A 17,931-nucleotide genomic window follows, 5' to 3' on the forward strand; every position below is an offset into this window, starting at 1 on the left:
GACGCCTGGTGTCGACTAGAGGGTGTGATCTAACGAATTGGAGAACAGAGCCTCGCGGTCCGGCCTGAGGCAACACGGACGGCAGAGGCGGGTGCCTCGAGGCAGGGAGAATGATGGTCTGTTGGCGCTAGGACGTGAAGAGTGTCGAGGGAGCTGCAAGGGAAAGGGATTGATGATCTACAGCTCTGATTATCGCCAATGACTTCACAGGTGGAGGGCTGCTGGTGAGGGCGGAGATTTGAGCTGTGGAATGTGGATGAAGGGGAAATGACTTTTTCCGTACAGTAACTGACTCTCCATCTCGACTTATATCCGAGGCCATCCTTCGGCAACGCCAGCCTCGTTGGAAGCGCAGCGCGAGTTAACTAACAACAAAATCATCAGACGATGCGGCATGGGTGTTGACCCGGCTTCGGGGGTTCTGCTCAGCCAGAAAGATGGAGCTTGGGCGAGATCCATCAGGGAGAGGTCGAAGTCTGGTCTAGGCGCAAGTGGAGAGATCCATGGGCCATGTCAGTTGGAGACTGGCGCGGCAAGGGGCGTGAGCTAGTAGCTGCATGGAAGCCCACCTCGTGGCATCTCAGCTTGGAGAGAGTGACATGTTGCTGCTGTTTCGAGGTTGCAGTGTAGGGTAAGTGTTCGTGCCAATCACTCGGTTCATGGAGGGGAGGACAAGAAAGGACGATCAGGAGGAGGCGAAATCTTTTTTAGAGATGGCGATGATGACGCAGCCAGGGCGAGGCGAAGGAGGGGTTGCTGTTGGGGGCCAGGGTCTGCTCGGCCGGTGGTCGGTGCTGGACAAGGTACCTATGTAAGTCATGTACGAGAATTGGATGTTTGGCCGTGTTTGCTGTGTGCAAGTCAAGTTTGAACAGGCAGACAAAAGGCATGTCTCATGTCAGACAAGGGCTGAGACGAACTGTTCCAGCAGCAGCATGTCACCTGGAAACGACACAATAATAATTTAGAGGTTGAAATGAACGTCAGAGACATCATCGACAACAATGAGCCACAAACAACTCGACTTACACAGAGCGAATGCAGGGTTGGAGAAGAACTGACCACCTCGCTCGCTAACCGTGTAAGCCATGATCATGGGTAAAAAAAAAAAAGATTCGGATGCCGCGGCTTGAAATCCACCAGAACTCGTACAATGGAGAGGGATTTACAGGAAGAGGGAGAAAAGGGAAACGACACCGAATTACCGACGTCGTGATTGGTCGTCGAGGCTAGACAAGTCGAGACATTTTCTCTTACACATCGGTTTGCGCCAGGGACTTGGCCTGGCATGGATGGGGGACCACGCGTAGTTACATACGTACATAGTATCGACAATCTGCAACACCAGTCCTCGGCGACAAGAAATTGCCATGGGCGACGGCGGACCTCGAGATGATTCGGCCCACTCGTCACCCATAACTCCATCGAATTCAAGATGAGGGTGGGTACATTGCATTGGTAGGGACATTGCCTTGAACCGTATCCGTTCCGTACCTACTGCAAGTACCTTGCCAAACCTACCAAGCCCAGGACCCTTTTGCATTCGCTGTGACGCTCGTGCATGATACAGGCTACAGCAGCATAAGCGCAGGGCATGCGGTGTAAGTTGGTTGCACGGAACCAGAGAGCAACAATGCGGTGTGCTCTTCGAGTTCGCTTCCACGTCCGGAGACGAGAGTTCGCTTCCTCGGCGGTTCCCCCCCCCAAAAAAAAGACCCAGAAAAAGAAGTCCGATGGGATTTCAGGGTCCCCCCAAGCGCTACGAAGCTAACGAGAGAAGACCACGGTCCCCTCTCCGACCCGAGGTGGCCCGGCCGGAAGGGCCAGAAGGAGGCGGGTGAGGCGGGAAAAAAACAGCGAGTGAGTGAGCGGCTGCTCTTTTTTTTTTTCTGCTGCTGCCAGGGATGAGGCGAGGCTCGATCTCGTTGGAGTAGCATGGGCTAAACTAGAAACAGAAAAGAAGCAGAAGACGCTGGGCGAGTCAGACGGAAAATTGTAAACATAATGCCGAGGCCATGATTTGAGCCGCCGTGATCGTTGCCTCTTTTTCATCAATTGCCTCTGCCATGATCAAGAAAAAGAACAGAAAAAAAAAGGGGCCGAATAAACAATCAAGTCTCTGTTCAACATGTTTGCTTGGGCTGAGGTTGGGGTCACCGCTGCCTGAAGAGTGCGCGCTCTTTGCCTGCATCTGCCTGCGGAACCCCCTCCTCAAACAACTTTTTTTTTTTTCTTCCCTCTCTTGCGGCTGGATGTACAGTTGCAGGGGGAGTCCCCCATCAGCCATGGACATGGATCTTCCCAGATGCCCACTAGCTAGGTTGTAGGTTGGACCCACTGAAGTCTAGCGCGCCCCACCCACGGCAGCCATGCAAGCCAGCGCCAGCCAATGGGCGCCTCCTGAAACGAAAAAAAAAGTTCGAGCTCTCGTGCTCTTTCTTTGCCTGGGGGACAGAGACACACACACACTTTTTTTTTGTGTGTGTCCCTCTTCTTCTCTTCCCTCCTCACCTTCAAGAAAAAAAAAGGTGGAGGCGTTGCTCCTGCAGAGTCTCCAGCCCGTGATGGATCCGAGTACCTTGCCTTTGAACCTATCAGCTTACAAGCATTGATTCATTGACTGCCTGAGAGCTCCGTTGTGCCTTCCCCAGTTGTCCGTCGCCCACCTTCCGCCCCCATCCCATCCCCTTCCATGTTCCTCCTCCTCGTGCTTGTCATCCATCCATCGCCGCTCCCTTGCTCCTTCCTGTAGTTGACCCCCCCGTAGACAGACCGCTCTCTTCTCCTCCTCCTCGTCTCCTCGTCTCCTCCACCCCCTCGACCCTTCAGATCCCTTCAACAACAAACAATCCCACCCCTTCGGTATCCCCTTGCGACTTTCCTCCTCTTTCACCTCGTCTCTTCATCCCCAGCTAGCTCGTCACCACCGCCTCTTCTAGATCGATAGACTCGATAGATCTCTCGATCCACCTTCAACACGTGCGGATAGACAGCTCGCCTGCTCTTCAACAACCGTCCCATCCCAGCAACCGATCCATGGAAGTCGACTTTGGCTTCTCTCCCAGATAGATCAGCCCAAAACCCCTCTTCTCGCCTAGACATCATCACCATGCCTTATAATACGCGCCGCAAGTCGCTCTCTTTACCCAGTCTGGGCATCCACGTTCCCATGACACACGCCGCTCGCGCTGCTGCTGCTGCTGCCCCCAAGAGCGCTTCACGGTCATCTTCGTCCTCTTCTGCCTTGTCGCCACCCACATCTGGCACCGAGGGCTCCGAATCGCATCCTAGCAAGCGACAGAAGCGATCGCACGCCGACGACGTTGCCATTGAGCAGACACCGCCTCCTTCGCCAAGACCGGACTCGAGCCTCGACCTAGACGTTGAGCAGTCCAAGATTGACCTCGAGGCGGTAAAAGACGACATTGTCGAGGCTGTTATTATCCAACTACAGTCAACCGGAAACCGACCTCATCTCGTCAAGGAGCTGGCGACCGTTCTGGCTCAACGTCTCGCCTCTGTCCAACAGTGAGTTTTACACCCCTCAACCCCTCCGCCTCCCGTGCGCTAACATTCCAATCATAGCTCCGCCAACCCCTGTGCCATTATTTCCTCACGGTTGGCTTCGTATCTGAAGCGCACATGCTGGAGCGCTCAAAAACCATGCCCTCTTGCCAAAGAACTCGAGAGCGTCCATCCTCGGAGAACCTACTTCTTCCTCACTACCTGCCCTCGTCAGGCTCTTCCAGACCCCAGCTCCGTCGTGCCCTCTCGTCGCGCCCTCGATACTCCTTCGGTATCGCTGACGGACGATTCCGGTTCAGATGACACGGATGCCCGACGGCGTGAGCTCAGCCCATCGCCCGAGGTGGATCTGTCGGATCACAACTTTGACGAAGGCGACGATGACCTTACCATGCCCGCCACTCCCATTGGCTCTCTTCCCTCCCATCAACGCTACGTACCAAACCGCCGCGACAGCCGTCGCAACTCGCCGCCTCTGGAAAAGGATGAGCGCGAGTTCACCCAGACGGCTGATTTCTTGCTGAAACGCAAGTTTACGGAAGAGGCACCTGTTCCCGAGACCAACGACCGCGCCCATACCTCCGAGTATGGCTACCGCGACGACTTTTGGTTCGGTGAGCACCTCATGCTTGGTTCGACTGCCTCCCTCACTAGCCCCTCCATGAAGCCGATGTCGACCATGACACCAAGCGCGCGCAAAGACGAGGAGGCAGAGAACTGGCTGAAGCTCAGCAAGCTTATGGAATGGGATAGACCATGCGAAAGCATCGAGATTGACGAGATCGACTGCTTGTTTGACGCATGCTGAACGACGACAACTCCTTTGGGCAGGCGCAAGGAGTTACAAGAGGATGACTGAGATGACGACTCCGCCTTGTCTGCGACAGCGGATATACGATACATACATATTAATTGCATGGAGCGGGGTCTGTGGAAGTATTTGTACTATTAGACTTGCCTGGTGTTGACGGTTGGATTGATTTGGTTGGGGATGGGATTGGGATGGGGATCGGGGGAGATCCCTCATGACTTGATTTACTTGGCGCATAAAAAGGACGCGCGCGTATCTTGGATCGGAAAATGTGCAATGCCACTCAGATTGAGCTTCTCTACGTTACGTCTTGGATAATACTGTACATAGTCATATCTTACAAGCCCTTCTCACTTTCTCCAACTCGAGGTTCGATGAAACCAATGTCATGCATCAAAGGCGGTGAGCGTGCGCATCATGATCGGTCCTTTTCGGTCACTCGCAGTTCGACCCAGACCAGGGTGCCCATTTGAAGGATGTTGGGCCGCTCCACCTTGACCACTTCGAGGCCGGGCGTCTTGAGCGCAGCCTCCTCAACGATACCCTGTATGTCTCGATTCCACCAACAGCCGTACTTTTCGAAATGCTTGCCTGCATTCTTATCCAGTAGTCCGTTGACGATGCCATACCAGCCCTTGCCATGCTCTAGGAGGATAATGCGCCCCGATCCTGGCTTGACAGCTGACGCCAAGTTGGTCAGAACGGCGACAGGGTCCGACACGGAGCACAGACCAAACGTCTGAATAACAGTATCGTATTTCGTCGACGGTGTTGAGGGCCCGGGGAGAGGATGGTGTGCGTCGGAATGGATCAGGCGGAGTTGGTCGTCGAGGTAGGAGAGCTGACCACCGGTATGGTCGGTCATGGTGGATGCGCGGACGATCGGGGCGGATGATTTCATGGGCGGGACGGTCTTGACGAGGCGTTTCCGGGCGACGTCGAGCATGTCGACCGAGATATCGAGGCCGGTAAATGATGTTATCCCGTGAGGCGTGTCAGCGCCAGCCTTGTCTTGCTTTTCCCCCTTTGCCTCCGACACACGCTCGTTCAGTGGCTCCCAGTTGTAGTATTCGAGGTTTCGCCCTGTGCCCATGGCTAGCTCCAAGACATGTCCTGTCGCACGCGCAGCGAGGCGCTTCCGTAGACCGGTGATGCCCATCCACCACTCAGGCAGGTTGAGTTCCTTGTCAAACTGCTCGGCGTTGTCGCCGTCGAGCGCCGGCGGCCGGCCGGTCGGGGTGGAGTGCTCGCATGGCCCGCTGCAAGGACAGGCCTTGAAGGAGGCGGCGACGGTGCCGAATATGTAGAAGCCGAGGGCGCCAGCAGCGAGGGCTGCGCCGGTGAGAGGGAGCCAGGTCGAGCGCCAGAGATCGAGGAGGGTTTCGGCTTTCGGAGGGGGAGGAGGCGGCGGGGGCGGTTGTGAGGAAGCTTGGGGTTTACTGTAGATAGTGTTAGGATTTCAAGTTGGAAGCAGTTGACTGCTTTGAAGGGAATATACGGCTTGTAGGGTCTCGTAGTCTTGGGCGGAGGTTTGTGTGGTGTCTTTGAGGGGCGGGGAGCTCGCGAGGAAGAGCTCGCAAGGCGCCATTGAGATCGAACGGACCTCACGATGAGGCCTCTAGTCGGAGATATCATCGAGTTACTTGTCGTATATGCATTGGAGACATGAATTGGGTGAGACTGCGACCGGCGCAGCTGTTGAACGTTGTGACTCCGAGGTTTGAATGACTGTGCGAAAATAGATTCAAAATCCGCCCAACGGGGTTCCCGCCCCGGAGCGGGTCGGCTCCATCCGACAAGCCGGTTCGAAAAGTGGACCCGATTCTTGGGGTGCAGCTCATCACGACGGACCGTGAACGGAGGAGATTGAACTTGTGACTTACAACGACATCGATAACTCGTCTATCAAAATCTATGACATGACAACAAACTAGAACACTCGATAATCGCGACTAGTTCATCATCAGATCTCTTTGCTCATACTGGCGGCGCCGTAGCCATGGCAACTCAGAATGACCTCCAAGAGTTGCTACGCCTGCTCACGGCGCGCAAAATGTCCATGATGGCCGCCATGGGCCAAGTAAAAGCCCTCCAGACAAAGAACCTCCGAAGGTCTGCCTTGAATCCCCCAAGCCTCCAAACTCTGCAAGGCTGACGCGTTTGACTCCCCAGCATCGCGCAGATCGCTGATGCGCCCCTGGCAACAGTCGAGGAAGCCCTCGGCGGAGATGCCAAGGCGGCAAAGAGCCTGCACGCGGCGTGCAAGGCGCATGGGAAGAAGTCTGGTGGGAAGCGCGCGGCGGAGGATGGAGGAGTCGGTGCTGGGGCGAAGAAGCCCAAGTTGGAGGCGCATCGACGGGATCTTGACTACAGCGCCATGTCTGGTGATGAGCTCGAGACAGCGCTGGAGCTACCCCTAGAGGAGGACGAGGAGGTTATTCGGAACACGACTGTCGTGACCAACAGGGCGCCCTTGATGTTGGCGTTTGTGGTTGAGTTGTTGCGATTTACAATGCCGGAGCAACCACCGAGTAGTCGGTTGAGTCTGGCTCAGGCTGTGGTGAGCGCTAACTCACGGTCGAAAGCCGTGAGCATAGGCATCGAAAAGGCACCTCCAGGAGGTGAGCAGAAGATCCCGGAAGGCCAGCCAAAGATCAGCATCATGGGTCGTCAAGTCCCTGTCCTCAAGCGAGGCGGCTACAACTGGTCCGGCTCATCACAACCGTCGTCATCCAACGCCTCTTCAGTCACGCTTCAAGGAAGCCCGCCGAAACCCAAGGGCTGGACTGCAAGTCAGAAACTGAGCTCGAAAGGATCCGTCTTTATAGCTCACGCCATCCCTGTGTCATCACCATCTGCACGGCCAGCACTTTTCAAATCTCTGATGGCCGAGAAGCCCGAGCTCGAAACTGCGACTCACAACGCCTGGGCTATCCGGACAAGCTTTGGAAACTCGCCCCTGAAACAAGAGGCATCTTTTGACGATGGCGAGTCGGGTTGTGGAAATTTTCTACTTCAGCAATTGCGTGAACTTGACATCAGCAACACGTTGGTTGTGCTCACGAGATGGTATGGCGGCGTGATGCTGGGTCCGGATCGATGGCGCCTCATGAGAGAGTGTCTCAACGACGCCCTGTCATCTCAGAAGCGTATATCGAGTCTCAACGGTGAACCTGTGTGGGCGCTCGACACGGAGGATAAGAAGCCCACGACCTCGACGGTTGGTATGGCCATCCACAAACCCGAAGGAGCGCGAAACTACATTCTCCGAGCCTTTGCGCCACCAGAGACGGGAGTCAAGAAGACAGTTGCCGCAGCAAACGAGGAGAAACAAGAGCACTTGGGTCGTGTGCTAGGTGCCCTGCGGCTACTGTTTGCGAGCTGGGCGGACACGCTGAGCCAAAGTGATCTCGACAAACGAGCCTGGAGCTGGTACATGAGTGTGCGGCCAGACGTGGATTCTGGGCCAGCAGGCTGGGGTGCCAAGGGAACGTTGAAGTTGGAAAAGATACTAGATCTAAGGCGTAAGGAGAGCGCGTGAGACAGATACCTAGACGAGTCCATAGGTGAGGCTTGCGTTGGTGTGTCAACTACTGTTGCCGAGACATGGGCGCTGGGTAACCATGTTTGACATTAGGGTAATTGAGATAGGAATGCCTCGAATGAGACTCTATTCGACTCTATGATGGAGGTGTCATTCCATCTCGACTAGTTTGCCAACTTATTCACTGACAGTTTTGATTCACAGGTGGACGCTGTATCAGCCTCTTTGTCAATGACTGAAGTTCCCGCTATAAGACAGTGACTAGGAAGTGTCAGACCTTTACCTTGTTTCTTTGCCTTGTATGGGAGAACGCTTCTCCATCGTTGTGTCCCAGACTATGGAGCGATGGCTTTTCTGCAATGCACGATGTCATCGATTGTCACTTAGCCTGTGGTCTTCATCTATACTCATTCCCAGGCATTGCTCAGGCAGAGACGGACTCTTCAGTTAATTTCAACAAAATATCGGGCCAGAGTTGCATTCCTCCATTTTCGTATCTGTCATGTCTCATAGTCTCTAGGTTAGCTCAATGCAACACCAGCCTGTAAGCTTCCACACTGCGACTAGCTACAATCATTCTATCCTGACTTATAATAGTCTTAAGATACTTATAGTAGAACCGGAAATGTATGTAAAACATCCAAGTTGGAATGTCAACTCTCACACACCCTCCCCCCGTCTGTAGAGTTGAGCGACAATACCGGACCCGCCGCCATCAAATCAATCCCACAAGGCGTGGTGGCAGAGTGGTCTAATGCGATAGACTAGAAATCTATTCTCTTCGGAGGCGTCTGTTCGAATCAGGCCCACGTCGATTGATTCTTTTTGAGTCTGCGTCAAGGTGTTGTATGTGTGTGTGTAGATGGCTTCCCTTTTGTTTGGTGATGTAATATGTGGTGTTGAAGGTTTACAGCAACTACGCATGCCTTTGTTAATTTCAGCCAGGCACAGTCAAAGATCATTATTAAACATGATTCTCTCCTTCCCAAGCAGAACCAACAACTATCCGAGACTCAAGAAAACGCGTCCGACACGCGTTGGCCGACTCGGCGCACTCGGATTCGCCGTCCGTGACCACGAGGCCAAAGCTGTAAATATCGAAATTGAAGAGGCGGTTCTTGCCAATGATTGGCTCCGGGGGGGAATTGGCCAGCCAGAGCTGACAGCCCGGCGCTCTAGTGTCAGGTTCGACGGCCATGTCCGCTGTCATGACGAGAGAGTGCGCTGAAGCTTTAGTGGACTTTTTGTTGTTTTTACTGGCGCGGGCAACCTAACGCGCAGGCCCCCCCTCGTTACCAAACAAAGAAAGTAAACACTCGTGGCACTTGATGCATTTTTCTTTCTTTCTCTGAGGGAACAAACAAAGCCACCTGCAAAGTCGACATTCAAGAAAGAAAAAAAGGTCATATTTAAACGGCCTGAGTGCATCCATACGAGAGTTTATACGAGTCCTTTTTTCGCTGCTCGCTCTCGGTCAAGAGTCGGGAATCGCCATCTCATTTCCTTTCCTCACCCCGCTTCCAATCGTTTGTAGGTACCAAGCTATTCTATTGGAACCTCCTCCCCGCCAACCTGAACCTTTCGTTGGAGCCGCCTCACTCTCGACCGAAACAACTTCGCGCGTGTCATCACACTTTAACTTCTCTTCTCTTCGCTGTCGCTGGTCACCGACGAACAAAAAGATTCAGCCTCTCTCGCGCCGCTTCGACGATACATTCAAACGTCCCCTCTTGCTGCATGCGCGCATCTCCATCTTGACCTCCACAAGTCAAGCCTCCTCCACCGACGACCACCAAAAGCTCGACGACGATCGACGCCACAGACGCAGGGTCTTTCGCTGCTGGTATCCTTCAAAGGCGACTCGTCCGCCCTGCCATTCCTTGCCCCATATCACCCTCTGAGTTCTAGCCATGGAGAACTACCAAAAGTTGGAAAAGATTGGTGAAGGTTCGTTGCGTCGCCATCTACCGCCCACCGTCGACATGTCACCGCCAAGGTCAATGCTAACCCTCCTCAGGCACCTACGGTGTCGTCTACAAGGCCCGAGACCTCGCCAACAATGGTCGCATCGTCGCCCTCAAGAAGATCCGCCTCGAGGCTGAGGATGAAGGAGTCCCCAGCACCGCCATCCGCGAGATCTCCCTACTCAAGGAGATGCGAGATCCCAACATTGTCCGTCTCTTTAACATCGTGCACGCCGATGGTCACAAGCTATATCTCGTCTTTGAGTTCCTCGACCTCGACCTCAAGAAGTACATGGAGGCTCTTCCTGTGAGCGATGGTGGTCGAGGCAAGGCCCTGCCCGAGGGTTCTTCGCCGCATTTGATGCACCTTGGTCTCGGTGATCAGGTCGTCCGCAAGTTCATGCTCCAGCTTTGCGACGGCGTCAAGTACTGCCACTCCCACCGCATTCTGCACCGCGATCTCAAACCCCAGAACCTCCTCATCGACAAGGAGGGCAACCTCAAGCTCGCCGATTTCGGTCTTGCCCGCGCCTTTGGTGTTCCGCTGCGCACATACACCCACGAGGTCGTCACCCTGTGGTACCGAGCCCCCGAGATTCTCCTGGGTGGACGTCAGTACTCGACTGGCGTCGACATGTGGTCCGTTGGTTGCATCTTTGCTGAGATGTGCACACGAAAGCCCCTCTTCCCTGGTGACTCGGAGATTGACGAGATCTTCAAGATCTTCCGGTGAGCACTGACTTCCATGGGACCGCATAATCATAAGTACTGACCATCTCTAGGACGCTTGGAACACCCTCGGAGGAAGTCTGGCCCGGTGTCACATCGTACCCCGACTTCAAGTCATCCTTCCCCAAGTGGCAGCGTGACTACAACAATGTCCTCTGCCACAGCCTCGACGATGCCGGCCTCGAGCTTCTCGAGATGATGCTCGTCTATGACCCTGCCGGACGTATCTCGGCCAAGGCAGCTTGCAACCACCCTTACTTTGAGGAGTACATACAGCAAGAGCAGCATGCGTCCAATCAATCGAATGGATACTATCACTAGATGGGATATCAGGGATCCTACACGATGACGCACATGCATTAGACGCCTCCTTGCCAGTACGGGGCTGACTGGCGGGAGCCCACCCAGTATCCTTTGCTTTTCAGGATACGGCGAGGTGCCCAGACCTCGACCAAGCCCCGGGACATTCAACGATATGGGCGTAAAACCGGAACACACGTTATCAGGCGACGAAGATGCCCAATGATATGACATAGTTGGGGGTCTCTTGGAACTCGCATTGGTTGCTTTGCTTTACCTTGCTCGGCCTTGGACCTCGTTTACGCTCTCACCCTCTCACATATCCGCCTCCAACACCCACCCCATAGCGAGGAGCCCAATAACTACCAACGAAGGATTCATCATCTAGGACTTGAGAGGCAGTGCGATGAAGTGAGCCAACAGCGAGTTCCTTCTGTTATGTGGTTGGGCAGGTGGAAAAGAGCGTGACAGATGGAAGCGAGGACAAGGCATTTTTAGGACGGGCGGGATTTCCTTTTTTTCATGGCTTGTGCTTTTGAATGTACAGAATAGACGGTGGCACGTAATGCCTGATGCAGTTCTCCAGAATGACAGGGCAGGGTAATCAACAAAATGGCCCAACAGCATGAGGAGACGAAACCAGATGAACGATTGGCACTTGATCCGTGGCACTCAGCCCGTGATATGCGAACGTGGGAGCCTGACAGGAGTTGGGAATGCAGCAGATGACGGGACATGGCCAACAGCGGCCGCATCGTGGCGATGCAGATATGGATGGAGACGAGAGTTGGCCAACAGTTGATGGCCCAGAAACACAGCCCAATTCCAGCCCGTCGGTAACACTAGAGCCGAGGGCGTTCGAGTGACGAGTCGGCGCCGGTTGGGTCTGGTTTCAGCAAAGGCATTCTCAGATGAAACCGGACCAACACCAGATGAGGCTCCAACCGTCTCAGGCATGCCAGCACTGCCACAGCAACCCACCAACGCACTAGACTAATAGATCTAGTCGTTCATACCAATGGATTTCAACAGAGCGTCTATCAGTCGAGTTGGGTCGACGAGTATAGCTTCAACAAGCGCCCGTAGGTTAAAGCATGACAGAGGAGCCGCCCAAGAGCCGCCCGTTCACGTACCCTGCGATGACCTATTTCCATCCTCACCCCCAGAAAGAGACTAACCTCACGGCGTGTATGTGTATTAGACGCCCGAACAAGGGTCAAAAGTGCGGTTCATGAAACTGGGCGCTTGCGGGGATGAGTGGAGGGGGTTTAAAAAGCAGCATGTAAGCGCCTGGGTTGGGTATCATGTTTCACGAAGGATCCGAAACGATTACAGTGAACGGAAGCGTTATTCTGCCGGGCGGGCGAACGGGCGCTTCTTGCAGGGGAAACGCTGTTCTTGCTTCTACATTACATTACATGTTGGGGGGTTGCTTGAAGGCGCTTGGAGGTGCATATTTGGGGGGAGAGGCAGCCAAACAGACGTGGTCTAGGCGATCTAAGCGCCCAACGCCAAAAATAATTCCGATGCATTTTTTGGTTACCAGCGAAAATGCTCCAAAAGACAACAGAACGATCCAAGCGCTCTTGGCTACAGCAGAAAGAAAAATAGGTCCTAGGATAGAAATCCTGCAACGTTGCAGAATAGATCGTCATTATGCATAGAGAATCCCTACACTGCTGAAATATAATCTTCAGGCAAGCTCTGGCGGCTGTGCAAAAAACCAGCTTTCCATTGCAAGCTGGGGTTCGGCTTGAGCCGAGAGGGAGAGTGGGGCGGGAGGCCCTCTGCCTCGGCATTTTCATCCGGAGGCAGCCCGGGATTTTAAGTGGGGACGCAACTCCGGGCGGACCGGCCGGGGCGGAGAGGGAGGGAAAGCTTCGGGGGCACGGAGGAGAAAACCTAATCTGGGTAATGCCAAATGCACAATGAATCCTTTAAACAAGGCTGTGGGATAATTTTCGCTGGGAATGATTGGTAATATGCGGGTAAGGATATATCCTGTTTGGTGAAATGGTCAAATACGAGGATGAGATGCTCGTATTGGAGGGATCATTACGCACGTTGACTGCACAATTCGACTGGCAGCAAGGAAACAGCATTAACCATGAAATCTTGCTAGTCATTTTTCCCTTCACCGCAATCTATTGCACATGTGAAAGAAGAGAAAAGAGTCATTTTAATACCCGATCGCGGATCCGCGGGTCTTCCCCGCATCCCATCACAAGCTTGGGGGGGGGCTAGACTTAACCCACGCGCACACCAGGTCATGAGGGCCTCCCTCGACGAGTCCCGCAGGATATATCCTAGCTTTCAAGTAAATTAATTACCCCTCACTCTCAAGCATATGAGCCACGGTAGGGCAAAGTTAGCGTGGCTAATGATGAAGTTATTTTTCCTTGGATTATGATCCTGGGAGAAGATGCGCACGGTCAAGATCAAGTGATGCCTTTTACTCTGCTTCTCATTATCTCGATGGGGTTTGTAGAGGGGGGGCGGTGGATACAGCATGTGGAGGGGAGCATGTCACGGGCTAACATGATAGCGTCAAGCTTGACTGTTGAGTCGCAACTCGTGCGTTCTCCTCTGTTGAGTGAGATGTCTTTTACGATCTAGAGGTGCAGTAGCGTATGGCGATGAAACCAGCCAGACCGTTGCGGCGGTGCAACATTTCCATGCTCAGGGAACTGAAGGCATCACGGAGAATACTACAGTAACAAGCGGTCGTCACCGACTCACGTGGCCACCCTCGCCACAGGGAACCCACTAGCCACATCCGGGACTGTTTCCGTTACCATTGATGCTTGAGCCACGGATGCATTGCGCGGTTGTTTGATGCAAGCCACAACGCAGGGGTACTGACTTTAATGCAGATCAAGGCACCAGCCATTTGACTCTGCTGCCTGTGATGCTTATTTTGACAGCCGTACCCAGCCACAACCGACCAGCTCAACTCCTGCTTGCAGCTAAAAAAGCAGCGAGTCAGAGCCACGCGTCCGAGGGTTGGCATGCAGGCGTCAGGGATGGCGTGCACCGGGTTAGGAAAGGCGGGGCTGGCCAATGAGAGTCTATACTTGACAGAATCAGATGGGGATCTGAGGGGTGTCCTTTGGTTAATGGTGGAGGGAAAAAAAGAAAAGGTCGAGTCAAACGACGATGGAGATGCTACTGGCCTGTCGTGACTGGCTCAGGGGTCAGGGGTCAGGGGAATATCTCCTCCCATGGGATGGATGGGACTGCGCTGTCAGTGGTTGTCGTGATTCATGACAACACCAAGATCAACAGCGGTGAGAATTTTTTTTATTTGCCTCTTGGTGTGATGCCATGTTTTGGAAGCATTCGACTGTCCTCAAAGTTGCAATCCAGTAAATCATGTCAAAAAAAACTCAATCAGACCATACTCTTGTGGTGAGGTATTCTCGGATGACTTTTGCAGGGTCGCTGGGATCGCCAATAGTCTTGAAGTATCCCTAAATCGAACAGCCTTAAACCGTCCCATCAGCTCACGGGTCGAGAATCGTGGCTCGTTCCGTCCAAAGGCTCCTCGGGACCAACCAGAGGTCGAGGAGTCCAGGCCGACCCTCTTTCACTCACTGCTGGCTGCCAAACCCGGAGTTAAAAAAAGAGGGCATATCCTTGCCTCGCCCGGGCCTGCATCTCAACGAGGGCGGCCCGCTCGAGGGATCCCAGCTTCGCGGGTCATTGGGCGTTGCCCAGGTCTAGCGCAAGGGTCCGGGGGGCTGCTATGGCACGCAGATTCCAGCCATTTTCGATCGCCCTCAAATCAAGGTTTTCCTTGTACTCTGAGTTGATAGTATATCACGCTTTCTTGGTTGCCCTTGGGAACCCGGTCAATAGCTTTCTCTCGCTACAATAGATAAATTCCATCTCTTGGCAGGCTATTGTGTCCTCCCTTCGCTTGAGACGTCTTGTGCTTGGAGACCTGTGCTCCCCTCCCCGCTCTGCATTCCTCGAACGGGCTGTTCCCGAGGGAGCTAGTGGCGTCTGCCGACGACGGAACTGGGTGTGCTGGTCTGCATGGCGTCTTGATGTGTGTGTTGTGCAGGGGGTGGCTTTTTTTTTTTTTTCTTGTCCCTCACCAGCAGGGGGCGTACGTAGGGTTTCGGATGGGTTGGACGGGGCTATCTACGGGGCTATTGTCGAAACTGAGACAGGACGGGAGGTGTTTCTGTGTTGAGGAGCTCTCTCTCCTTCCCTCTTGCGATAGTCCGGATAGAAAGAAGGGTGAAACGGCGTAGATCGCGTAGGAGGGTCAAGGGATTCTGATGGTGTCGAGGAGGTTGGAGGCGGTGGACAATCTGCAGGAAGAAAAGGGCTCGTAAATTCCACGCATCAGTAAGGGATGCGTTGTAAACCAGCCGTTGTAGAGAAATTCTAGCCCTGCGAGACTCGACTGGACTCGACTATTGCGTCGCCTGTCTTGTCTGTCTGCATGAGAGAGGAAGCGGGAGGCCCTTTGACGGGTTCGCTGCCGGGGTCCCGGATGTATGACCTGCAGGATCCAGGACGTTTATAGGCTTGATTTGGTAATCAGATGTCGAGGCTCTTGGCGGACTTGATCCCTTTCGATACGATATGGGCCATCCGATCAGAGCAAAAAACTCCACATACTCCTTCCCTGACGGTTCACACACGATGCAAACTCCAAATGTGTGACTTTTTGACCCTGAACCTTGCCATGATCTGATTTTTCTGAGGCTGCACACTCTATCTACAAGAAACCTCGGTGGCTGTAATCGCCGAACGGGTTCGGACCTGGGAAGAAGTGATATAAAGACAGGCACCGGGGGATGAGGAATGTGATTCGGAGAGGGACGAACTACAAGCGAGCGCCCCCTCCAGTCCGCATCCGCTACAAAGTCTCGTCCCCTGTTTTCTCCCAAGGGCTCGGTTCTGACGGGCGCCGAGGGGTTGAGGCTACCGCCACAGGGGAAGAGGGGCTTATGTTTAAGCGATGAGATCGAAAGGCTTCGGTGTTTGTGAAAGGCATGCGTAACAATGGTTTCTTTTGATCTGGAGTAATATCAACCCGGTGGTTGCATCTACTATTGCTGATCTCAAACGTGGGCGCTGGTCTTTGTATTGTGCAACCTTTAGTGGACTGTCAACTAAAAAAGACTGGGATGGGAAACCGCTGGCGTTTATGTCTCCATCTTGGCTTCGCTTCAGATGATGCGGTGTAACCACCAAAACAAGTAGGAGGCCTTCGGATTTTTTAAAGAACCCCTGAATGAATGGATCATCGTTTGTCGCAAGTCAGCTCTGGCTTGGCATAACCATGTATAAACAATCAAGAGTCATTTTTTAAAGAATGAGTTTTGTTCATGTTGTACCGTAGGGTAGCTCAGGAACCCAAAAGTGTGCCCGATGATAATCACCTCATTGCCCTTTAAACATCTGATCTGCACTCGTCAAAGGGAAAAAAAAAGGGTCTTGCCGATGATCACAGAGCCAGCCACGTATTTGTCGGCCTCTAATGCAACCCCTGCGTGAAACGCGTGTTCTGTGTGTATGCGATTAATATGCAAGATGCAGAGCCTGTCTTGTGCGAGGACTTCAGGCGAGCGAGTAGTCTGTGCTTTGACTTGTGCACCAGTAAGGACAGCCCCAAAGTGAACCTGACGGCCCATGAAACGGGGCATGGGTTGTTTATGCTCAATGCGCATGGCTTTACAGATTGCTTCTTTTTTAGGCGTCGATGCACCAATGGTCCAAGCGGTGATCTGTGCTTCAAACTGAGCAGCGCTTAAGAAATGGATTTGTGTAGATACTCTAGAGTTTTGGAAACAAACTTGAGGGAGCATTCATGTTTGAAAGTTTAATCCGGTTTCCAAAGGATTCCTTTGTTCTCCTGGATCCGCGACGCAGGGTCTTTTTAGCTGTCTGTAGATCAAAAGGCGAGACGGATCAACAAGAAACGAAACTTGGCAGTCAATCGCCTCCCAAGTCTTGAAAATTGGCCACCGAGGCGTCACGATTGGTCGTGAGAGGCTCTTGTATCAGACATCGCGGTTTCAAAGTATGGGGATCTAGCCAATGGAGCGGCAGACGGAGACGGATGGCGAATGGCTGGCTGTAACGGGGGGCCACCTTTACTGGTGCGTTTGAGAATTGCCCAAGGCGTAGGCCACGAGCCAATTAGAGCATCCCATTAACCCTCCATCTTTGTCCAGCTGCTGTCAAATGCTCCCCCAAACCCAGTAGCCGACAAGCTGGGGTCTTGCTGTTTGATGGACATGGGCAGGATCGCATCTTGGTTGGCCATGACACTTTATCGCATGCTCGTCCGTGGCCACGGCTGGTTGGAGAAGAGATGTTCAGGCTCATGTCCAGGCTTCAGCTGTCGTTCCATTCGCAGCTGGTAAAAGGATATGAGGATCCAGCGTCCCCCGTAGCCAATGGATCTTGCTGGTCCTCGAATCTTTGCTGCGTAGGGCTTTTCGTTCAATGTTGGGTAGTATTAGCGGATCTGCTGGACGTAGTATGGCTGACAAGGGGGGAGGATCAATTCTACTGTAGAATATGCGAATAGTTGACGAGTATTAAGACGACGTCGTTTCATGACCTGTTTTCCCCCCTTCTCATCATTTCATCCCATCTCTACAATCCTCGTTTCCTTTTTTTCTTTCTCATTAGGACTGGAATCCTATTTCTGGGCCGTGTCTATATTTCTTTCCGAATTGTTTCAATTTCGTTGCCACGTTTCGACACATCCCGCATACCTCTGGCAGGTACCGCAAGAACAAGTCAATCAGACAAAGACAAATCCGTCATCACCAGCCTTCTTTACGCTCTCCCTTTTGGATCAGAATAACGTGTTCAACGAGAACACGCCTTCTTGACGATTTTCCACGTCTCAGTCATTTCGCTTCTCTTTCTCCCTCGCGCTGTTCATCGATTCTTGGTGCCGGTCACCAAACCCGAAAAAGGTCAATACCCTTTCAACACTATTGAGAGGTTGCCCTTTTGTCTACTCTCCCTTTGTATGTAATCTCGAATTCCCATTCACCCCCGCATCAATATTTGCTTCCCTTGTC

At 53.2% G+C, this 17,931-nt stretch overlaps 3 protein-coding genes across 3 annotated transcripts; 2 read left to right on the top strand and 1 right to left on the bottom strand.

The window, feature by feature from the left end:
• Positions 1-4,245: 4,245 nt before the first annotated feature.
• On the bottom strand, positions 4,246-5,924 carry NECHADRAFT_99554 (uncharacterized protein; the record flags this gene model as incomplete). The annotated part of the gene is made up of 2 exons (XM_003052970.1): positions 4,246-5,764; positions 5,816-5,924. 2 exons carry the CDS (start codon positions 5,922-5,924, stop codon positions 4,752-4,754), a joined length of 1,122 nt encoding a protein of 373 aa, XP_003053016.1. The 3' UTR covers positions 4,246-4,751.
• Positions 5,925-6,389: 465 nt separating this feature from the next.
• On the top strand, positions 6,390-7,877 carry NECHADRAFT_77604 (uncharacterized protein; the record flags this gene model as incomplete). Its single annotated transcript, XM_003052478.1, has 2 exons — positions 6,390-6,448; positions 6,509-7,877. The coding sequence occupies 2 exons, from the start codon at positions 6,390-6,392 to the stop codon at positions 7,875-7,877; spliced, it is 1,428 nt and encodes a 475-aa protein (XP_003052524.1).
• A 1,913-nt stretch (positions 7,878-9,790) lies between these two features.
• On the top strand, positions 9,791-10,894 carry NECHADRAFT_36680 (uncharacterized protein; the record flags this gene model as incomplete). The annotated part of the gene is made up of 3 exons (XM_003052479.1): positions 9,791-9,827; positions 9,898-10,573; positions 10,627-10,894. The coding sequence occupies 3 exons, from the start codon at positions 9,791-9,793 to the stop codon at positions 10,892-10,894; spliced, it is 981 nt and encodes a 326-aa protein (XP_003052525.1).
• Between the last annotated feature and the right edge of the window lie 7,037 nt (positions 10,895-17,931).

The sequence above is a fragment of the Fusarium vanettenii genome (genome assembly GCF_000151355.1).
Source record: "Fusarium vanettenii 77-13-4 chromosome 3 genomic scaffold NECHAsca_2_chr3_3_0, whole genome shotgun sequence".
Taxonomy (NCBI): Eukaryota; Fungi; Ascomycota; class Sordariomycetes; order Hypocreales; family Nectriaceae; genus Fusarium; species Fusarium vanettenii.